Consider the following 24,283-nt stretch of genomic DNA (forward strand, 5'->3'; position numbering starts at 1 on the left):
GGTCTTTTTCTATTGTTTTTTTTCTTTTTTTTTTAAACTGTGCAGTACACAGCAAATAAATGTGAAATTATAGTGTCATCAATAACTCTGGGAATGGATTCAGTTGCTCTGAAAATTAGAGAGTAAAGCCTCAGTGCAATAACACTGTAGACTGACAGATTGTGGATTTGTAGAAATAACAGAGAACTCAGAAAGAGCCTGCACTTTTGCTGTGGCAAATCCTTCATTTCAAGGAACCAGCAAGGTACTGTAATCATATTAACAAAGCAGCCAGAAACTATACCCAAACACCTCATTTAAGAAGAATTTGGAGTCTTCAGCTAACCTGATTTATGGGATTATGCATGCAGTTATTTGATAAGTATTGAAAATACTACCACTTCACACTGAAGCCTTCCTTGATCTATCTTTTTGTGTCTGTGTCATAGTCTTATCCTGTTTAAAGCTTAAAAAATACCACTTCTGACCGTTCTGAAGACTTAGAGAATAAAGTAAAATCACAACTTTCCTGAATTTTTTTTGATCCTTTAAAAGTCAAATTTATTTTTTTTATTAGTCTCCTTATTACTCACTTTTTTTTTTTTTATATTATGCATGATTTTTACTTGGCTCTCACAGAGTCAGATTTTTGATAGGAGGAAGGACTATATTTCCTCTTCATTTTTTTTTTTAACCTACAATAAGATGAAAAATCTCCTTATTTGCTAAGGTTACAGTGTTGGTTTAATTTTCATAGGAGCAGTGGAATATTTTGAAGTGAGTAACATTTACCAAGTCATTAGTTTTATGCAAACTAGGGAGGAAGATGAAAGAAAAAAAATTATCAATTATTTATAGATTGTTAAAATGTATCGTAGTGCAGTGCTACTGTATAGAAATGACAATTAGCCAAACTTACCTTCTATAATTAATAATGCATATATTATGCTCTTTGGGCAACTAATCACCAGTCCTACAAATTTGTTTGACACCGATGAAGATACCTAGGCGCAGGCACGGGTTAAAACAAGGAAGGCAGAACAAACAAGGAAGGCAGAACAATGTTCTCCCATTAAGGAATGGCCAGCTGGAACAGGCTCTCAGCTATTTCAGCGCTCCTTAAACTCGCGCCGCGCTTCCAGTTGACAAAATGGTGGTGGGCTCTACCCAAAGCGCTTGACAACCTGATTGGCACATGTGAAATTAAAATCCAAACCCTCCTAACGGGAAAGGTCTCCCAAACTGGCGGTTTGACTGATACACTGAAAGGCAACCCACCGCATTTATCACCCTCTGCCTCGGCTCGAAACTTGGGGAAGACGGCGACAGCAGCGCTCCTTCTGTCCACGCTACTGGCCAGGCAGGCGCGGATCAGCAGGCCACGCTGCGCAACCTGTTTCCCCGGCGGTACAGATTTGGAAGCGGCAGAGCCTGCTCGCGAGGGGCATTCGCACCTCTCAAAACAACAGGCAGGGCTGCCACGCTTTCGGCGCGAGGAGCCGCGCGGGCGAGAGGCAGCCCCGGGTGTGAAGCGATGGGAGCGTCCCGCCGCCACGGGGCCAAGGTGCTCCAGTGCTCTCGGCCAGGTGGCTCCTTGCCTCCTACCTGCTTGTCTCCTCTGTGCCGTAAGGAGGGACTCTTAAGCATCAAAGCATCATTTTTTCTTCAAAACTGTGGGTTTTCTTTCCCTTCAAAAGGTGCTTCTTTCTTTTTTCCCTTTTTTTTTTTTTTTTTTTTTTTTTTTTGCCTTTGTAGCTTTATTTTTCCCCTTCGGAAATTCGATATCGTGATGTGGCTATTAGTGCCACTGTCTCTCACTGAAATGCCACTCACTGCTGTCCCCCCCCTTTTTTTTTTTTTTGTGGGCCCCTAAGAGCAGCCTTATGGCAGTTGTGGTGGGATTCAGCCACTCAGATGCTGGCACCCTGGTACCCTGATGTATCCACGTTATCCTCCAACCACGCCAAGGCGCGAGGAGCTTCTGGGATGCTTTGTGCGGAGTCTCAGGTGCTCTAAGGCATATTAAATGGCACATTAGATGCATCAGAGTCTAGTAAATAGATCTACCTGATGCAGCTGAGTGTTTATTTATTTGGAGATTGTATCTGCAGGCTTGCAGCCCACCTCATCCCTTTTTGCCCTCAGGGGTGGGTCACACTCCATCCCTGGTGTTATCCGTAGGGTGAGGGGCATGAGGAATTTGGGTGTTCACAGGCAATGTTGTCCCAGCACATCCTGACAATAATCTCTTGTTATGGAAATATTTTGATCTACAACTACAGATCTTTGAATCTATAGGGTACAGCTGCTCCCATGACTGGTGGCTCCTTGGATAGGAACCAGTGCCATGCTGAAAGGCCCAGGTAAATCATCATTTTGTGTTCACTCTGCTCTGCCCCAGTGATTTCACTGCACAATTTTCAAAGGAAGATCCCCTCTGCAAAACTAAATGATTCCCACCTTGTGTTAAGCCCTGATAAGGATTTGTTAGAAGCTTTGATCACTGTCTACCTGTTAACACACAGAATACTAAAGAGCCCTCCATGTTCACAGGGGGCAGTGCAGAATTATTTTTATTTTTTATTTGTGATAAGTATACTATCCGTAATAATTTATGGACATTCTTGAATTTATAAATATCAAGGCTTTGCCAAATATTTTAACTATCCCTCCATGGCAAATTGTCTTTAAATACTGGCAGTTTTTTTCTTTTTAACATTTACTTGTGGACCAGAAACACTTGCAGTCTATTGCCCCTGGCCTTCTGTGAGAATGTTAGTTAGCAATGCTCATAAAAACTCAATTCATCAATGTGAACATAATTTGCTATGAACAGAAAGCTCACAAAAGGGTGAATTTGTCAGATAGACAGGTGGCCTGAGATCTCTCCCTGATACTGAACGATATGAATAATAGATTCTGGTAAATGTATGCCAAGACTTGAGCTGTAAACACAGCTGCCTCCATTCCCTTCCAGAATAACAGCTTCGAGAACGAAAGCACAGGAACCACAGTTCCACCTGAGGACTAAGCCTGTGCATGTACACACACACACAAACACACACACACACTCACACACACACCCCACACAAATGCAATGTCCTTGCAGGCTCACAAAGAAAACAACCCCAGAAAAAGGACAGAGGCCTTTCCAGCTCCTTTTGCAGACCCTTGCTCTGAGCGGATTTTAACATGTGTGGAGAGCAGAAGGAGGGAATAATAGAAAACATTTAAAATATATTTTAAAATATCTGCAGTCGCAGAAATAAATCTTTCTCTGATCCAGGGGCAAAAAAACCTAAAAAAACAACAAAACAGAAACCAAACCCCTCAGCTGGCTTTTGTAGGTAAAGGATCCAGACATAAGATGGGGAAAAAAGCATCATAATGTCACAGCTGAATATGTATAAAATAAAATTATAGAGCTTTTTTGCTATGATACTACAAAAAAATTAGCTAACTGTAATGATCCTTGCTAGACATGCACAATGTTGGAGACTTTTTGTTGCAGGTTACTGATATTTATTTCTACAGCATTCAGTTTTCACTGGGTTTTTTTAGGCTTAAATCATTAATTACTGCCCATGGACTGGGAAAGAAAGATATTATATGTGCAAAAGTGACCTTTCAGCTTTTGTAATGAACAGCTTTCTGCTGGATGTTTGCCCAACATAACTTCAGAGCAGGCTGAAGGCTGTTCCAGGCAATCCCAGCGACCGATGGCACAAAAGGGTTGCTGTAATGTTTGGACAGCAGTGGGAAGGACCTAATACCAGGTCAGGTCTCTCTGGTCCCTCACATGGGTGGGAGTAAAAGAACCGCAGGACAGTGACTTTATGTTGCTAAAAATCCCCAAACAAATCTTAAAATGGGCTCATTTGGGGCCAGCCACATTCATTTTGAGAGCGTCTGAATCAGTTGACTTTAAAGGGCAGAAATGGAATGTATTGCAGGAGAGAATGGTTGGCTGAAATTCTTGTTTTGGGCTATCAAACTCTTATTTTTGCAGTTCTAGCTGTGGGCTCTCTTTGCATGGGCAGGGTTTAATATATTTTCCCCTTATAGGTATAAAACAAAGGACTTTTCCCACACCAGCATGCCTTATTTTAGGGATCAGGCAGGCTCTTTATTTGATCCCTCTCTGGCAGTGTTATAGCCCAGGAAATGAACTGGGAATTGTATCATCTGAAGTTCATAGATGTTTGTTAATATTTGTTATTTAGGGAGGATGCTTGTCTGTAATGAGTTGGCGAAGGTGAGAGACATGCAGGCAGAACCAGCACATCCTAAAGCTCCCAAAATGTGACCGCATATGAGATATTAAAGGCAAAATGGAAGTTCTGAACAAATGAAATCACTGTCAGAATAATAAAAGAGAAATGAGCTATGATCTAATCTGTTTTCTAGCAGTGTCACAGAGGAGCTATAATAAAAGCTATTTGCAAAGTTCAGAATCATTTCCCGTGCAAAGCCATTCACACACTCTGCGACTCTGGACAAATGGAGGGGGTCTTGGCTCTGCCAAAAAAAATGGTGTGCAGATAGTTCACTATTAGTTTTAACTTTGTGCACCCAGATTTCTCTGTTGGCTGCAGTTTAAGCTCCCTCTTTCTCCGAGATGGCACACGAACTTGTGCACCTGGATTCCTCCCTCTATTTTTGGTGCCTCATCCTCACACCTTTCCAATTGCAAGCTGCAAGTGTAAAGGACAAACAGAAAAAGGAAAAAAAGCCACATCACTGGATGGTGTAAAGGACAAACAGAAAAAGGAAAAAAAAGCCACATCACTGGATGGTTATCTAACCTGGTTTTGCACCATGCATGCTTTAAATGAGAGCACAGCCAAAGATGTGCTGTGTCCTCATTGGAAATGCTCACTCTGCTCTGCACCTTGGAGGGAAATCCCACTTCCCATGTGCCTCTATTTCTGTGGCATCCAAAGAGTGTGAGGAGGAGACAGACAAAAGGGGTGCAAGGAGGGATGAAGTGAGTCTGTAAATGCCTGATTCTCCCCTGATCTTCACAATGAAGTGATAAAATATTGATGGTGGTGTACCCAGGGTCTTTCACAGAGCTGGTGAAGGCCCTGCTCTGTGTGCTCCTCCCTTTAAAGCAAATAAAAGAATTAGTGACAGTTTCCCCATGTTACTAGTTTGCATTTTAAAGAGGAATAGGTTGGAGAAATGGAAATGGGACTGAACCAAATGGAGGAGAACACGGAGCAAAGCAGAGTTGACCTTGGTCTAGGCTGTGGAAGAACGTATGAACAGGTGGAAAGGGAAAACATCTTCCACTGATTTCTGCAGAACTGGAATAACAGCAACCAATCTCTACATAGAAGTTTCTCATTTCAATTCATTGTATTTTATTACAGGTAGATTAAGGCATGGCAGAGGGAGAAAGGGAAATCACAATTTCTCTAATGTGACAGCCACCATTTCAAACAAAATGCAGTGGAGATTTAAGAGCAGCATGTGTATCTACAAAAAGTCCCTGTTTGACCCAGAGATCTGCTCACATGGAAAGAAATGAATGAATTAATATAAAGGTCAGCAACAACAGCAAACTGTAGGACCTCTCTGGTTTCCTGGCAGTGAGACTGGGAGGTTTCTGAACATTTTGGTGTGTGTGCTTATAAGTTATCTCTAGTCAAGGATGGTGTCTGCTGAAAGTGAGGTTTGATATGATCATTCAGCATGAAGACCTGGTGATGAACATTAATAAATAATCTCCTGGACTTCATGGGCTGGGCACTGTTGTCTCCAGATGGATCCTTTCAGAAGAAACCTGATTTTGTTGCTTAGCAAAACAAAAATCCACCAAGGATTCATGTACACAACCCTCAAGTCTCAAAGGGCAAAAGCGAGCAAATCTATTTCCACCCAAATATCTTGGTTGTCTTTCCACAAGTCTCTCTCTGATCCTCCCAATTCCCTTTGCACCCATCTTCCTTGTCTCCCTTTCTCCTCTGCTTGTCTTTATCTTTCCCTTACATATATCTTATGCTCCAAAATTTAAAAAAAAAAAAAGAAAAAAACAAAGAAAAAGTAGTTCAATAGTTCACATAGTGAAGGACTTACTAAGTAGCAATTAATATATTACCTGGCACATAGGTAAGGTAAATAATCTTAATTTTTCCATGTTTCACTGGACATGGGAATTACTATACATAGTGATAAAATAATTCTCCTGCTGGCTGCAAAAGCACCACCAAGCAGTCAGTGTGAGTCACCAGCAAAAGCCACAGAAGTCAAATAAACATATGATGCATTGCTTCTATGTGGGAAAGTCTAATGTGTGGAGAAGACAAATATTGAGGTCTCTGTCTGGTGGAAGGCAGCACTGCTGTATCAATGGAGATGACTGAGTTACTGAAAAGTGGATCTGACCCAGGAATTGAACTTCACAGGGTAATTTTGGTGATTTCTGGTGTGCTGAACGTGAAAAATAAATGGGCATTTAAAAAGTAGGATTTGTAATCTAACCCTATTATAATGGTGCTATTATTTGGCTATGCATCAAAAATCATAATATAATACATATTCCATAATACATAATGAATTGCATATATAATTTTATATATAGATATGTATATATAATCAAAATACAGGAACCTTCCATGGCATCTTTTCAAGGGTTCAAGTTTCTAGGTGACTTCTGACAGAGCTCAAGATCAGGATGTTGGAAAATATATGAGACTATTTATGCAATTATACAGGCTTAATCTGCAAATAGAAAGTTAATTGGTGTAGTTTAGCTTTGATACTATTGAAACAGAAATTGAGATTTCAGAACTCACAATGGCTCTGCAAGTCAAACATGAACTTAAAGCCACAGGTAGACCCCTACATCAAGAGGAGCTTTTTGGTAACTTTAACTTGTCACACTGACTCTTCTGAAATTGTGACTTGGAGTCAGATCAGTGGACCTCAGCTTTTTGTCCATAAATCTACAAGATGGTTATTCCACAACACCCACAAACATGCACTAGAGGGTTAGTAAAAGACATTATTAAAAAAAAAAAAAAAAAAAAAAAAGGAAGGTGAATCTAAATCCATATATTTAACTGGGAACAGGAAATATTAGGAAGTTCAAAATTGCATAGCACACTGGGCATCTATGGCAAAATAACATGGACAAATTAAAAATCTGGTATGGTGAATGAATAAAAGAGTGATTAAAGGCCAACCGCCCTTGCAAGGCCAACCTCCCTTGCACCTCCTTTACCTCCTGACACAGGAAAACACATCACAGGTACACACCCAGCTTGGGTGAGGGAGTCTGCAGTGACAAACCAGAAATGAGCTGTCTCTCCCAGCAAACAGCCCCTGAAATTACTCCTACGATATCTGGAGGTTTGAGGTGACCTTACCCTTGCCTGAATGTTTTTTATCTTTCTTTCTTTTAATGGAAAATTTATAGCTGTTATGTGTACACATTCACAGGCACACAGATATATTATGATAGCTGACAAGACTGAAGGAGTACAAAAGGAAACTTTTTTCTCCACTAAATTTGCAGTTAAATTCCTCACATACATACAAAAAAAACCCCAAAAAAGCACTCCTTCCTCCCCCACCAATAGCCAGAGGTTTGGCATTATGGAAGAAAACTTCCCAAGTACCCCAAGCTGCTTTCTATGTTTAGTGGAGAAGCCTGAGTGCACCACTAAGTCTCTAACTCCACTTGAACTCTTGCACTAAACATAGAGATGGCCCTTTCTTCTCTAAAACATTCTGGGCTACAAGCTGGATGTGTCAGCAATATAGCAGATGGGGAAAATGTATACAAGTGTATTAATTTTGTGGCCCAGATTTATGCAGAACACATATTTCCACAGATTTTGTATAGGATTTAAAATCTTGCTTTAACCCTTACTTGATTAATGTGAAGCTTGGAAAGATCAGAAATGTTTGTGGAGTGGGGGAATGGAACAGAGAGGGCTGCTGTTGCTTGCTTTGGTACCTGATTTATAAATAATAATTGATTTCCCTCTGTTTACTTGCTCTGAAATATTTATATTAATTCTAGCATTCTCCCAATGACTTTGCAAAGCTTAATTAGCTCATAATTAATTAGCTTCTTAAAGCTTCCTGGTTGAAAGCACAACTGGGTGAGTCAAGCTAAAAAAAGAAAGAATTTTTAGACTTTTATTTTTTTTCTTTTCCAGGTTGACGTGCCTGTATGTTCTGAAATATTCAGGTGAGCCTTTTTATTCCCTAGAGATCTCCCAAAAACAAAAGGGCTGTGCATGGCAGGGTGGAGAAATATTTCTGAGAACATTCATACCAGATGTGTACTCACAGCCCATCCTGAAAAAAACCTCTTTTCATTGTCTGCACAATGATTTGTCAACGAGCTATAACTGCTCATGAATTATTTGCTAAAGGAAAAAATAAATTCCCTGATGGCTTTACAAGGATGTTCTATACACACTTTTCCAAGCGCTTTAATCGTACTTTAGGAGTGGATGCAGCCACGTTGGTGCTAAGTTTGGAGACATATCTTTGTCTAGGATGGGGTGAATCAATTAATTTTTACTGTGGTTTAAGAAGAAACACTAATGAGGACAGCAATTTTTTTTTCTTGAGGTTTACTGAGTAAAGAGACTCGTAAGTATGACTGTAATGCTATTATAAAGTAAATACTTGTAACACTGAGCATTGTACATAAATACTAAGCACTACAAAGCTTCTTGAAGTGCTCTACAACCTCAGGCATCTCCCATATAAAAACCGACACAACTTTCAGATCAGCACCTGGTTTATCTTTATTTCTTCTACTGGAAGTTGTTCCTGCTCACAACAGAAGGGTAGGAACAAGATCTGTAATCTTCTTTCCAAATCAAACCATTTTGTGATTCTATGGCTCTATGACTTCTGAATTTTACCCAGAAAAATTTCATTTTGAGTCATATTGTACACAGGTAACACTTACATGCACAAATACTTTTTTCTGTTTATTTTGTGTAAAAATTTTTCTTTATGCCATTATATACATGCCCACCCTATTTACCTTTTTGTTCAAACCAACACAGCCAGAGAAGGATAAAGACTATAAATTATCTTTCCCATTTAACTCATCCCCAGAACATCGCGGGACTTAATGGCTGATGCACAGGGGAAGTGACAGACAGGAAAACCCTGTCTGCCCTCAGGTCCAGAAGATTTTAAATTTTATTTAAATTTAGCTTTAAATTTAGCTTTTAAATTTTATTTAAAAGCTTAAACATTTTCAAAGAATTCATTGTGCCTGGCATCACAAAAAGTGGCTCAGTTCATTAGGTGAATAATTTCCAGTGAATTTTTAAAGCAAATTCTGTGTAAGTAATGCATAAAAGGAGACCAGGCTAAACCATACATTACAATATTTCTATAGTAAATTTGACAGGCTTAAGCAAAAAAATTATTTGTATTGACTAAAAAGCTGCATTTCTGCAGTACCTTATTCAATAACTCAGGAGAACATACAGTGTGCTATCTGCAGGATAGCTTTTTTTTCCCCTCCAGATGTCTCTTTTTCCTTCCAGAAGTTGCAGAGCATTGGACAAGCAGTAACAGATGATGAACACATGCATAACTACAAATGGGCAAGCTGATTGTTTTCAGAATTGGTATAAACATTTGCTCTTGGATTGAGATTTAGCCCATAGCAAATCTTTACATTCTCGTTATAAACCTCTGACAAAAAGAGCTCCTAATGAAAATGCTGACAGTGTGAAAACGTGGTTATGGTCAGGAAAACAAATGGATAAAAAGTGGCATTTTGTAGTTCCATATGTATACTTCATCAGGGAAGTCTTTGCTAAGTTTACACTTCAAAGCTAAAGCTTGATGATAACTGCTTCTCCTACCCTTTCTATTTAAGGCCCCCAAACCTACTTCTATTACTGCTATCTCCTGCACTAAAATTGGAAAAATAAAACCACCAGGGGCTGGGATATGAACTTTCCTGAGAGCTTAGTGAGAGAGCCAGCAGCTGGATTTTTAGCATCTCTTTTATTTTTGATTGTATAGATAATAGTAGAGCCTAATCAGGACATGGACTCGCTGCATTAGGGTGTTACAGACTGAAAAAAAACGGGGAAAAAGCAGATTTTTCTCTTCTATGGAGAAGAGAACTGCACTGTGTGTCAGGATGGGGGTTATAGAAACTGGGTCTGTTTGGATAAAACATCCAATACATTGTGCCCATACCTCCCTGGCTATCCCATGGCCACAGAGCAGCACAGGAGGAGAAGGGAGATGCTCATAAAATCTATTTTATCCTAGTTCATCACAGCACAAGCAAAGGGCAGATCAGCAGGTGAACAGAATAAAAATGTGTCTTTACAAGCCCAGAGCATTTGAATGTTTTTTGGGACAAGCCACTGAAATGGGTGCTGCCTGACAGAGCACTTGATTCTTTCCTCAACACCACCAGGGCTTCCTAGGCTTGCTAGTAACTATGGAATAAGAGAAAAGACAACAATAAGATAGAAAAAAAAGAAAAAAACAAAATTAGAACCCCTAGCCCAAGCTGTTAAGAACCAGGAACGTCAAACAAACTTGGGGCTGATAACCAGGAGGAAATTGGGCACAGTGGTGGTGCAACAGGGTGTCCCCTCTGGAGCCAGCAAGAGTTCTGGTAGGTGAGACAAATTATTTTTCCAAGAGACAGAGGAAATGTTCAGCACAAGGAAGGGGTTACTGGAAGCGATTCCTTTCATGGAATCCTAGAATGGTTTGGTTTGGAAGAGCCCTTAAAGATTATCTGACTCCAACCCCCTGCCATAGGCAGAGGCATAAAATAATTTTGCATAAAGCAAATTGAATGGTCGGCAAATTTCAGGAAGAACTCAATCCTGACAGCAGGATTGCCTGTGGAACTGGAAAATCCTCACACTGCCACAGACAGTAAACAAATGCTCTGCTCAGAGAGACTTCACTGGTGTTGGGATAATGAACGTGGAATTATATCATTGCAACAATATACACCCGCTGAATTTGACTCCACTTGAAGAGATGAGAGCTCTTAAGTTGCTACGTTGAAAACAATTTAATTGAACCTTGCTAATTAGAGTGTAACAAGTAGTTAAAAATTATGCAATGTTTTAAAAATGTTTTAATTAATTTGAATTTCTGATGGCAAATTAGTAAATGTACGTCAGTGTCTTCCCCTGCTCGACTCAATACATCACAGAAAGAAAAAAAAAGATATATTTTTTCAGTAGGGACACTGAAAAAACATCCACAAGTAGAAAATAATAATGTAGAGTAAGGAATAATTAATTAATTCAAGCTTCAAGATAAGATCACTGTGTCCTGCTGACCCTACATGTTAATCAGTTGATTGATTAATTGCTACAATCATAATAATTATAGGGTATAAATCTAAGTACATTTAATGATAGTTTACACTTAGAATAAAAATGTCTTTTATGTCTGCTTATCTTCATCATTTCTTGAAGCCTAGTCATATTTTTTGTTTGCCATAAATAAACCTGAAGCATTTTTAGATGTTATCTTTGTGATGAGGTAGGTTTAGATTTCATTCATCTGATCAGCAATATTTTTTTGTGTGGCCTCCACCTCCTGTCTAATGAAAAATATGTTCCTGGATGAAAAACAATTGATTATGTGCAGTAACCAATACAACTTCATCAAAAGCTCATCCTTAATTGAAAGACAAGGGGACATACCAATGAGGCCATTGTATAATTAAAGGCTGGCTCTAACCAGAAGAGTTTTACACACTGAGTAATTCTTCTGCTACAGAAACTCAGTCTGAGGTCAAACAGTGAAGCAGATCAGCAGGACAGAACACTATTTTTGAAAAAGAATGCAAAGAAAATCAAGAATTCTGTTGATTTCTGATTAATGGAAAATAGAGAATATCTTGACATCTATATCATCCTTGAATTTGTGCTTTCTTATTAAACTTAATCATGCTTTATGGCTGCACTGAAGGAACAATGGAGGTCCTTGTACCTCAACTGACACAGCTGAAATCCATTTTTTTACCTAAAAGTACATGTGAAAAAATAAAAGAGCCACTCAGCTAAATCTGAATGCACTATTAGGGAGCAGATCTGAAGTTACTCACTCAGTCATTAATGAGGTGTTTCCGCAGGAGTGGCAGGTAGAAATTGTAGTTTTTGTACTCTGCATGTTTCATAGATAAAACCTCCTGTTTCTATTATTGCCATCCTGATTTACAACTCTTGCCATTGAAAAATGTCAGGAAAGTTTAAATAACTGTGAATTTTAAATTTTTTAAAAGAAAAGTATTCTGTTAGAAATACAGTCGTTGACAGAAGATTTCATGGCCATTTTCAATTGAGGAGTTCTAGAAATTTTGGATTCTTCATTTGTAGAGCTGGTATCCATGCACTGCTCTGCAACTCTCATTTTGCAGAGATATTTGTTAAATAAATAATGCTAGGTTAGGAATGATTGTATAAATATTTTAAGGAGCGACTAAAGCATTAGGGAAAAAAAACCCAAATCAAAACAACAAAGCAGGCAACTTCCAAGTGAATGAACTTTTACTGTCTTCAAAGTATTACCTGACCTTCTACTTTTTCAACTTGCTTGTCTCAAAGTTACAGCAAAGGAGGAGATAACAGTGAAACTGTACTATAAAAATAAATTACTATCATGAATATTAAGCAACAGGGATATAATAAACATGACTGCTTACATGATTCTGATTTATTGATGCTGATTTGCTGTAAATTAACACACAAAATACTTGTTTTAGTTGTTCAGGAACATGTGCAAAATAAAGCTTAGTGGACACTTCCCAAAGACCTTGACATCTGTCACTAGATTCATACTGGGAAATCTTGATGTCTCTTTCTCTGGTAGGGATGCAGCACTATATCTACTTTTCCTTTCCATGGATTTATTTAGTTTTAATTTTTGGCTGCCTGGTTTCCTTAAACTCTCTCTTATAACCACGCACAGTTTTTTAAAACTACTATCATGGAGGTTCAGCTCTGACACAGTGGAACAAATCCAGCTGCAAAATCTCCTAAAGGCTGTTCATGCTTGTTCTGTTAAATAGTGCTCACTTTTGAGTCAAGAGGTTTCATTACTATATTTATGAACCTCTTGGCACCAGGAGTTGGGATTTCCCAGTGCTAAGCATTAATGCATTTTGCATCACTCTCCAGCACTGGGAGCTCTGGATCACAGGTGCTGAGGGGTTAAAGACATTAAAAAATAGTGCAGATCCTTATTTCCAGATAGAAATCATTAATGCATGTGTGTGTGGATGGTCTGAGCAACTTTCAGAGAGCACAGGTACAAAGCAGGCTGCCACTGCCACCTGCTACCAGGAACTGCAGCTTTTAAGGGATCTCAGCATTAACATGGCTATATTCTGCATCAGATATTTGCTATCCAAATTGATGGAAAGTATCCTATCTGAAAATAGGATTATTCTTCTTTAAATTTAAAACCTGCTTTGTGCTTATGTGTGGCTTATATCACTTCATGACATGGTGTGTTATGTCAAACCTAAGATTATTTTTGGAGATTTCTGAGACAGAATCTACTTCATTTTGCCTGTCATCAGCCTAAAGGATGTGCCAAAAGACCCCTTTTTATTTTTTTGAGGCAACGATTCACAAATACCATCTGAACTAAAGGACAACTACTGCTTCAAAGCAAAACCACAGATCCTGGATCAAATTCTACCATCTCTTAAAGTGGTTACTCTCATCAGTGGTTTATTATTTTTCTGTGGAGGATTTCTCTCTCCACAGTGGGCTAATTTTTTGTAAAAAAAATGATACACTTAAGCTTGCAGCAGGAACACGGCCTCATCAGGTGCCCTGATCTGTGGTGGAGAAAGAAAACCAAGCACCAAGCTCAGCTGCAGGGAGTGTAGGTTAGTCCTGGCTGCACGTGAGCATCCAGATGCAAATGGAGCACAAGCCAGGGAAAAAGCTGCTCTAGAAGTGGCACTTGATAGCCCAGAGCTGGAGCTGCAGAAGTGTGTATAAACCTGCCTGCCAGGCAAGCCTTCCTGCTTTTCCCAGTTTGGTCTTGTTTGGAAAGAAAATTCAAAAGAGAAAAGGAAAAAAAAAAAAAAAAGAAAGAGAAAAAGGAAAAACGTTCTAAGTGTGAAAGCTAAGTTTATGCATGTTCCCCTAACTCAGCTGCTTGAAACATTTAGAATACATAGGAATACTCCACAAAGTTAGTACCTACTCTGAATACCACAGCTGTAGTAGTTTAGGTCTTCAAACAGTGCACCAGGTCCTCAAATATTTACATGATGAGGACCAGAGAACAATTCAGTTGTTGCTTTTTTTCATCTAGACATAATAATGCTAATCTTCGCTTCTTCAGATCCAATGTGCCACCACACAGGGGTGTGGTGCTACTCTTATTTGGAAAGGTGGAAACTTCTGGATTGTAGGAAGGTGCAAGCAGGGAGGAAGACAGCACAGCACAGTGGGTGATGACTTTCAGCATCCCCTTCTCTTGTTCTTGGAAGTTCTCCTTCTCCCTCCCTTCCTGATCTTCTATTCCCACTTTCCCTGCCTCACTTCTTCCATTTTTTGCACCTCTGAAATTGTGTAACTGGGGCATTATAGGCTGCTTCTCCTCCTGTTATTATTTTCCCCAAGTGGAAGCTTCACTCACAAGCCTGATGAAACATTTTTCCCCTCAAACCCGGAGTGCCAATTCTCACTTTGTCAAGAGCTCCAGATAACCCTCAGGAGTAGTTCCTCTCCCCCTGCCTCCCCCAGACACTCCAGGTCACAGGGATCTTGTCACAGTCACTAAAGAGCTCCTCCTCTCTCTTTCTCCCAACCCTTTCCTGCCCAGTGCTGTTGCTTGGATTTCTCAGTTTCTCTTTTCACCACATCATCCTGCTTGATTTTCTCCATGGGTTTCCCTTATGTTAACTCAGATACAGACTCTCAAACTGGCTTTATTCTTCCTTCTGCCCTTTCTTTCATAGAATCACAGGATCATTTAGGTGGAGAAGACCTTGAAGATCATCAAGCCCAACCATTTCCTCAGCACTGCCAAGTCCAGCACCAACCCATGTCCCCAAGTGCCACATCTACATCACTTTAAAATCCCTCCAGGGATGGGGGCTCCATCCCTGCCCTGGGCAGCTGTGACAGTTCTTTGTCCCTGCAAAAAGAGTCTCTTAACCACAGATGAAATTTAAATTAGGCTAATAGGCTATTTTCCATGCCCCAAAATTAAGTGGAAGGGGAACAAACTGAAACCCCAGCCTTTGTCCATTTGCACGTGTTTGATTCCATCCTTTGAGAAGCAGCAATTGGTGCAAAGCTAACAGAAAGTTTCTGGAGCCTCTGATTAATCTGGCCATTAGTCACAAATACAAACTACTGCTTTGCAAGTTGAAGTGAAGCACATGACATTTCCCCCAAGCATCCAGTGGCTACTCCACCTTCCCATTGATGCTACTGCTCTGAGGAACTGCATCCCATGGCAGGTAAGAACCCAGAAAAAAAAAACCCAAACTTTTAGCCATCTTAGTGATCATGAAGTCAAGGAAAAGTCAAAATTTAGACAAAAAACTCTCTTGTAGGTGCTGCTTGCAAGCCCGGGCTTCAAAGCACAGTGCTGGACCTACCATGTGTGTCTAAGTTCCTCAAAAGGGTCTCTCTATGTAGATTAGTGCAGATTTGTATCCAATAATTTATTGTGGGAGCATTAAACCATTCATATCACAAACACCTGTGCAAGCCAGTTGGCCTAGTCAATTCTTGTTTAACATTTAATTATGAATATAATTAGCATGAGTTAAGAGACAGGCCAGGCATCTGCAATAAAATTTCTGCTATGCTAAAAAAATTATAACAGTAATAACAAAAAAGGCTAAGCTGGGGGAGGATGTGTCCCTCCTACACAAACTTCTGCATGATAGAAAAATCCAAGTAAAGATTCTTTTAAAACTTCCTCATTTCCTTTGATGATAATTGGAAAGCCTCCACCATATTTATAAGAGCAAATTAAATTGTTTTTCTGTCCCTGTAATGTTAGGGCTATTTTCATCACTGGTGTAGCCCTTTGAGTGAGGTTCTGCAGGGTCTCCTCTTTTTCTCAAAAGGTAAATTTTACTCATTAAATATAATTTAAATATTCTTTCATTTGATGGGATCACCAGAACACTGTGTTGGGTAGAGTTTAGGAAGGAAAAAATCCTGTTAAAATGTTGCTTCAGTGCATATTTAAGAGTTTTATGAAGTGTTCTTTTTCAGCAGAATTGAGTGCTATCCAAAGAAAAGAATTAGTAAATATCGCAACTTATCTTGTTTCAAACCCAGAGGCTCATTTTTAGAAAAATAAACCCAAATCAATCTAGAATCAGGCTGCCTATGGACAGGTGTTACCTGACCATCCTTTACAGGGAAAAGCCCTGCAGAGGAGGTAAATTTTCATGTGTAGATTCTGTTTTAATTTCCCTCCAACATCTTAATTAAAACTTTCCAATAAAAAAAAAAGGAAGAAATGTCTTACCTATTAATGTCTTTTCTTTATTTCTCAACATTTCTTAATTTCTTAAATCGGGCTACTTTACAAAAAAATCTATTCAAAGACATGACCTCCAATTTTTTGTATTTTTTTTTTCCTAGAAGGGTTGCTTCCAGACCTCAAAAGATCTATTTAAAAATACTGTTGAGCAGAAACAGTTTGCAACTGTGAAGAAAAGGTCATTGAGAAAGAACTGGGAGGTTACCAGGACATATTGTTCCTTGACACCTCCTGGGAACAAAAGCCTGGAGTGAACCTCTTTGGTTACCAGTTTGCTGCTACTGCAAATACAACAGCCTCCATTTAGATCTTCAGTGGAGATATTCTTTATTATCGGCTTGAATTTAAGTGGAGACTGTGTTAGAATATGATATCTATAATGTTTGGAACTTTAAAGGTTAAATATATTTAAATATTTTTTACTTATATTTTGTTTCACTTATTTATTTCACTCAGAATGGTCATAAACACTTTTAATCTGTATTTTGTTAACATCCATAGATTAGAAACTTTTTCTTGTAGTCTCTCTCTAGTACCATCTTAACATCTCTTCTAAAATGTGAGGGTTTTTTCTTTCTCTGTCATTATCAGTTAATGATTCTTGACTCAGATATTCATACAACTTTGCAGATAAGGACAGCTCAAAAACTGATTTAATACTACTCAAACCCCACTGAAAATACCCAGTACCACACTCTGAATGAGCTGCTATTACTTTTTAGTGTTACCATGTTTAGGAGAACGTGTATACCACACATATATTCATATATTTGCATGGTTGGGTATCCCTGAGATTATGCTACTCATAAAATCATTCCTTTTTTTTTTTCATTATTTTTTAAAAATATGCACCTTAACTTTTGATTACTTCTTGCTTCTACACAGTTGGTTTTATTTTTCTGCTCACATTAGTTTATGGATCTCTACTGTCTTCTGATATTTAAATTTGGCCAAGAAAGTGTATTAATTATGATGTATCATGTGAAATATATTGTGGTGACCTTGGATTTGTTTATAAATCACCATGTTCACATGAAATTGAGGCTTTCTGATGCCATGCCAAGCCCCAAAACTTCCTTGGACAAGTAAATGGAGGATAGAGAAACGATTTCAATAGGAGGCTCGCCAACTGTGAATCTGAAGGCAGTTTGATTAGGACTCGAAGCCCACAGATTGAGATTATGACAGAAATTTGCATAATGCCAGAGACTGATAAGATTTGGTTTCTCAGGAACCTATTACGTGATGATGTTAAGAGACTGTCATGGATTTCTTACAGTGCAATATGCTGACTTGTCTTTCCAAGACGAGTTGGCCTTGAGCCTTGTTCTTTGTAAGCCTCGAGTGAGGTTTCTTTAGATGTCTTTTGAAAATCTCTTTAGACATCTTTTGTAACTTTCCACCAAGATGATACAAGGATGTTATGACTGTCAGAATAAATGAATGTATTTACTTACTTTCTGTTTCCCAGCTACTATTTTCATAACACTGCATAGTAGTTCAGAGCAGGTCCTTCCTACATTATATTTTTCAACCAATGCAGCTCAGTCCTTTGGTCATGATTATGTATTGATGACTTGCTTATTGCCTCCTGACACAGGTTTTTTGTTGTTGTTGTTGGCTTTTGTTTGTTCTTTTTTTTTTTAATTTTAATTTTTGCGTGATTTTGGTGCAGACAGCTTCTGTGCAAACTCCTCAAAAGTTACATTATTCAGTGCAAAAATTTGCTCTGGTCTGCTGGAGACCGAAGCGTGATCATTGCCCAAATAGATGTGAGTTTCTGCAGCATGTTGTCCCAAGCCACACAGGCAATGGGCTCTTGGGGGCTCTTAGTGAAGCAGAATAAGAGTCAAAACTCAGAAAAAACCTTTTTACTGATGCCAGAAATGAACACAACTGACCAGCATGGAGAGGACTGCCAGCTATTGATAGCACCACTAGCTTTGGAGAGTTAAAACAAGTCTATGATTCCCATGGAAGAAGAATTCATTGCTTTCCTATGTTGCCATCATAGATTTTGTAAGACCAGACCAGTAAAGACCAGTGTCACAGACCAGCAAAACTGAAAAACAATTTTATCTAGCAATTTATTGCTAACCAAAAAAGTTACAAAACTCTATCATGTCTAAGATGCTAAATAACCATCTTCAGTTTCTGTAATAGTAGGGTAACACATAACATTGTAGGATTGATAGGAATGACATTGAGAATTCTGCTTAGCATGCACCAGGAGACCTTAATTGATATATCGAAAGGATATGTGTGAAATCATTTGAAAAAAGTGTTAATGGTCTATCAGAGCAATCACAGAAAAAAAGAAATCCAGATCTCGAAAAAACAAAAATTAAATTAGTATCTAATGTGGACCTTCGGTGGTGTCTAGGCACTTTAATTCTGCCAAACTTTGTTCAGCTGCCATCTATCCCTGAAGGTGCACAGGCTAAACAGGTACTACAGCAGTGACCTTTGAGCATCTTCAGGTGCCTGTGGCTCTGCTTTTCCCCATGTAAAGAAATGCTTCCTTTCCTGTCAGGGCTGAAAATCCTGAGCTCCAGAGATGGGAAATGGCTTTGTCCAAGTGTCTGGGGGGCTTGATCCTTGGGGCATTGCCAGGACTGAAGCCACATGTGCTGACTGGATCTGGTGCCCTACAAACCATACAATCCTAGAGTGATTTGGGTTGGAAGGGACCTTAAAGTTCACCTTGTTCCATCCCCTGCCATGGGCAGGGACACCTTCCACCATCCCAGGTTGCTCCAAGTCCTGTCCAACCTGACCTTGGACACCTCCAGGGATGAGACATCCAGAATTCTTCTGTCAACCTGTGCCACAGCCTCATCCTCACAGTGAAGAATTTCTCCCTCATATCTAAGATAAACCTATTCTCAGTTTGGATCCATTCCCCAGTGCCCTGTAAAAAAGCTCTTGTAAAAAGTCTCTCCCTGTCTTTCTTGTAGTCTCCCTTCAGGAATTTTTCTTTTCTCCAGAGATCTGGTGGTGGGTGTGGACTCCACATTTTCTGTTCCACACACTGAGACCTGAGACATATCAGGCTAGGGATTCCACTTGAAAACCTGCAAGTCAGATTTTCAACACTACGTTCTTTTTTTTTAATTAATCTCATTCCTCTGTTCATCTGTCTCAAGTGGGAAACCCAGTGCAGTAACTGATACATTCATTCAGAAAACTGTCTGCAGGAGAATTGTAATTCTGGCAGAAGGATTTCTATTTAGAGTATGTGTATATATATAAATACACTCACATCTGCCTCTGTGTGTGCATTTTAAACAATAAATCTCCTATTTATCTACAGTGCTTATGTGGCACCTATTAAATTCATATTAGAGATAAGGAACTGAAATGAAGGCATAATCACTAGACCTCATTGAAAAAAAAATCTTTCCAGTGTAGTAATCTTTCCAACCTGTTGCAGAGAAAATCAAAGACCTGAACCCAAGCCTCCCAAACCAGAGACAGATGTTGCAGCTTTGGGAACTGGGTGGAATTTTCCTTTGTGGAATATCAGTGAGGTTTCTTCGTAAGTGCAGTTGGACGGATGCACTGTCTGTACAGATGCACAGTCTATACAGCTTGCTCCAGCTGAAAAGATCTGGAAGGACTAGTGGATATTTAAATATTTCCTGTGCTGAGGATATCAGCCCTCACTGCACTGTAGTAGAAATTTCTTTTCCTCCACACTTTGCCTGAGACATTTCAAGAAAAGTAGTTCAGTCAAAATAAAAATTTAGAATCAGCTACCATATTTACCTGTTAACATTTCTAAACAGATTTTAGAAGTAGATTTCAGTGGCTGAAGTCCTGGCAAAAGTTTGTATGGTTATGAAGGCTGAATTCTGTAAATAAGGTGATTAAGTGTTTCAGTTGTTGGCACTTCTACCACCTTACTCATGCGAAGCACAATTTTACTTGCAGACAATCTGTTGAACTACGTCTGTTGATCGTCCAGAAAATCAATAGAACTATTTGTGGTACTGAGTAATTTAAGTGTGGCTGAACCTGACTTCATAGCAGCATTTGGGCACACTTTAGAAGTGCATATTTCATCCAAAATAATACAAAATGACTTGCCAGTAATCCCAGACAAACTCACTGGATAAAAAATAACCTGAAACACCCTACTTTCCAAATCCTAGGAAACAAAATTAGTATAGGGCTAGAGGTCTTGTGGACTTCCATTTATCATTTATAAGTTCCCTGATATAAGATGAATGGACAGTTATTATCCAACCTCAGCCTGGCAAGCAGAATTCCGCGATTCCTCTAATTATCTTCTAATATTCTGGTCATGTGCAAATTGTTCCAACAGTATGGCCATATCTAAAGTTAGTTATAGGGGAAATTGAAGGTGGAGAGCAAGTGCTTTGCATAATGCACAGTACTGTAAAGTTTTGTTCCCATGCACATAATTAACATGGCAGCAGCATCCAGGAAAATTGACAATAACCTTGCTATGGAATTTTCTCCATACATTCTTTACAATATTATCAGAATAAGGAGTCCACCACACCTCTTGGATTCTAATTCCTCCTGAAACCTCCAGCTGAAGGACTACCCCATAAATGTTTTTGGAAACTTGTCACTGCCTACTACATGTAGGTTTTTAGATCCCTTAATCTCACATAACCAGTAAGACTAAGGAGTCTCCAGAGCTGGGGTATAATCAGCATGGCAATCTCTGAATCAAGTTGTTTTCTTCCTGGCATTATTCTAACTGTATTGCACACCCATCACTGTACGCTGATAATTCTAGTTTTTTGAAGAATAGTCTCTTTTTCACAACAAACTGGAGAAGGGAGGAGATTTTCTAGCAGCTCAGTACTGACCAGGCAAATTAATTAGCACAAGTAGCCAAAGAATCATCTGCAATGGAAATGATACTGAAGAAAAGAGATTTTTTACTTTGCCTTAAGACTATTAACATACAGAAGAGCTCCAAAACCCCTGGAAACACCTAATTGTTGTTTATAGACATTTTTTAAGTAGAGTTGGTGAGAATACGGATTTGTAGATGCTGTGGCAGTAAAGGCCAAATAAAGAGAAGATTGATTGGAAGTCGTAGCTTACTTTAGACAGTTGGATTAGGCAGAAATCACCCTGATGTGCAGTAAAGCAAGCAACAAGAATTAGGGGTTTGAAATAGTGCAAAGCACATCCTAGAGTGCTAGCATTTCCTTCCTTGGAATAAACTGTCTTAAAATCCCTCTATAAATGACTGTTCATTAGCCTATCAATGTGTATAATGGCTCTCAAAATCATAATAAGAATTAATAATAGTTCAAATAGCAGAAAGGGACATTAATTTCTTCACTCATGAATATTAATGCTTTAGTAGACAGTCTCTTCCCGACATGCTTTCAAACTTAATTCACAAGCCTACAACCGATTACCTGGTGCTTTCACTATCAAAAACATCCCCATTGGGCCACCAAAAGATGTCAAACACTCTGACCTGGACATAAGCAGAGAGGCTGAGGACAGACGACAGCAGGAGTGAGATCATGGTGTGCTGGTATCTTTCTTCAGAGCGCAATAGTGTTTGCAAAAGGTGCCCCAATGGACAATAAAAAAGGGATAAGGAGGAGGATGAATATGCTTAGTCCCAGAAGACCACTATGATGGCGGATTGTAATGGCAGAAGATAGACCACAGAATTATTGTATAGCTGGGGTTGGAAGGGATGTGTGGAGATTCCCCCCGTCCATCCCCAGCTGCCAAGGCAGAGCCACCTGGAGCAGGTGACACAGGGGGAAACTCCATGAAATCCTTGGCAATCTCTTCCAGTGCTCTGCCACCCTCGGTGTAAAGAAGTTCTTCCTCAATATTAAATACTGGACTGCATAGGAGGTGTGGATGATCTGTCAGGCTCTGGCCCACGAGAGGATACCTCATCTCCTCCTTTCCAAGAGGCAGAGCAGATGGATGCAAAACCACCTGAAGGGCATGTTCAGGTGCTGGTGCTTCAATGAGCATCTTATCCCAAGGCATCACAGAAGCTGAACAATAAGAAATTCTTTATTGTTTTTCCCTCTTAGCACTGCAGACGCTGTGCAACAGGAACTTAAACTTGAGAGATGATGTTCCCCACCTGATTTCCTTTGGAAGGAGAAGGAAGTAAGCTGCCAGGAGTAAATTTCAGGTAATTTAACTGCACCGCACCTCCAAATAACTGAGCAGGGAAGGATCTTATGAGATGTATTTAACCTCATTATATCTGATGCTGGGTCTTGAAAAGCTTTAGTTGAACTAAAGACTCTTATGAATATAAAATCAAAGTGAGCTGTACATTAAGGGTTTCGTATTCCCCGACAGCTGCGCATGTGCACACCCAGCTCTCATTAAAAGCAATGGCAAAAATGTGTGCCCATCACTCAGAAATCAGACCTCTGAGTACTTTGTTGGGTTTGTTTTTTTCCTAGAGATTTTCTCCATTGGATCTTTAATTAATCTGCTGCTCGGCTTTTTTCCCTTTAAGCTACACCTCTCCCTCCCCCCCTTCTAACAGGAGCAAAGCCCCAAATCACTGGGTTTTTTTGTCAAGTTTTTCCAAGCTGATACAGTTTTACAAAATGCACCTGCATATATTAAATACAGGGAGGGTTTGCAGCACATAAACCACAGAGACGTGGAACGGAATAAATGCCTGGGACTTTGAAAATACTTTTGCTGCCTGCCAACTTTAAACAAAAAAATAATAATCTAGCAAAGGTAGATATGAAAATGAGAACATGAATGTTTTTGCATTCTTTTTGTGATCACTGCAAGGCAAGAGTCTGCAACCTTGTGGAACAAAACACACGCATTTCATTCTGATTAACATAAAGACAGCCCCTTCTAACATGATTCACAATTATTAGTCTCTCTCTTGTGTTTGGGGATATATGGATTATCAGCCTAGCATATTTTGAATACATACACATTTTAATTTCTTTCCTAAACCATTTTAGGCACTACAGTCAAAATGCAGAGACAAAATTTACAGATCAACAATTTGAATTTTTTTTTTCCCTTCTCTCCAGTTAAACACCTAAACGCTGTAAGACATAAAAGGCAGTCCCAAAAAGCAATAAAAATACAGGATCACGGATAATGGAAGGTAAGTCAGATTTTAGATGTCCCTGCTCTTCTATTTTTTAAGTTTATTATTATTTTTATGTAACAGGCTATTCCACTAGCTGCTACTGTATGTGATGTACTTACTTATCGCCTCCACAAACTGTTCAAATAAGGAGTATGGGAACAGCGGCTCAGGCAGCTCTCTGAAAAACATCTTGAGTGCTCCGGTGACAACGTGGATGTCCTCCCACTGGCTGTCGTCCAAATTCAGCTTCTCTTCTGGGAAAACACGAGGAGAAATGGAACAACTGGTTTTAATGAAACAATTACAAGACACTAATTATTATGTTAATGTTTGCCTACTATCATCAGCAACCGTTAACAGCCTTCTGCACCTAGAGGTTTGGTGCTGTGCATGTTTTTTTTTTTTTTCTTTTTTTTTTCTTTTTTTTTTTTTGTAGGAAGAGAACATTTTCAATGGAATACCATCTGTAGGAATGCAGCTAACAAAAAAACAAGAGACACAAAGAGACAGTACCATTGACACAGTATGTCAGATACATTTATTCCCATAATGCATCAGTATGAAAATTAGCATCACAGCTCAACATGATTCAAAGCTATTTGGTTTTGAGGCCGAGGGGCTAAGAGTTGCCAACGATGGACGGCTCAAGGGACCGGCCTAAAGGCCTTGCTGAGCCAACAGGAGACATATGCTAAA

The 24,283-nt window shown here is 39.3% G+C and overlaps 1 protein-coding gene and 1 long non-coding RNA gene across 3 annotated transcripts in view; one reads left to right on the forward strand and one right to left on the reverse strand.

Moving 5' to 3' along the window:
- ARHGAP15 (Rho GTPase activating protein 15) overlaps positions 1–24,283 on the reverse strand; it is a 321,279-nt gene that overhangs the window by 34,159 nt on the left and 262,837 nt on the right. The window contains exon 12 of the mRNA XM_005491382.3: positions 23,707–23,841. Within this exon, the coding sequence (XP_005491439.2) occupies positions 23,707–23,841 (135 nt within the window). The remainder of the gene's footprint in view (positions 1–23,706; positions 23,842–24,283) is intronic.
- On the forward strand, positions 8,152–23,761 carry LOC141730411 (uncharacterized). 2 transcript variants are annotated; one of them, XR_012581893.1, is made up of 3 exons: positions 8,152–8,182; positions 22,542–22,645; positions 23,526–23,761. It is a non-coding gene; the product is annotated as an uncharacterized LOC141730411 (long non-coding RNA). The 2 variants fall into 2 exon arrangements; XR_012581892.1 differs by lacking the exon at positions 8,152–8,182 and having other exon boundaries at positions 20,649–22,645.

This window comes from Zonotrichia albicollis, chromosome 10 (genome assembly GCF_047830755.1).
Source record: "Zonotrichia albicollis isolate bZonAlb1 chromosome 10, bZonAlb1.hap1, whole genome shotgun sequence".
Classification (NCBI taxonomy): Eukaryota; Metazoa; Chordata; class Aves; order Passeriformes; family Passerellidae; genus Zonotrichia; species Zonotrichia albicollis.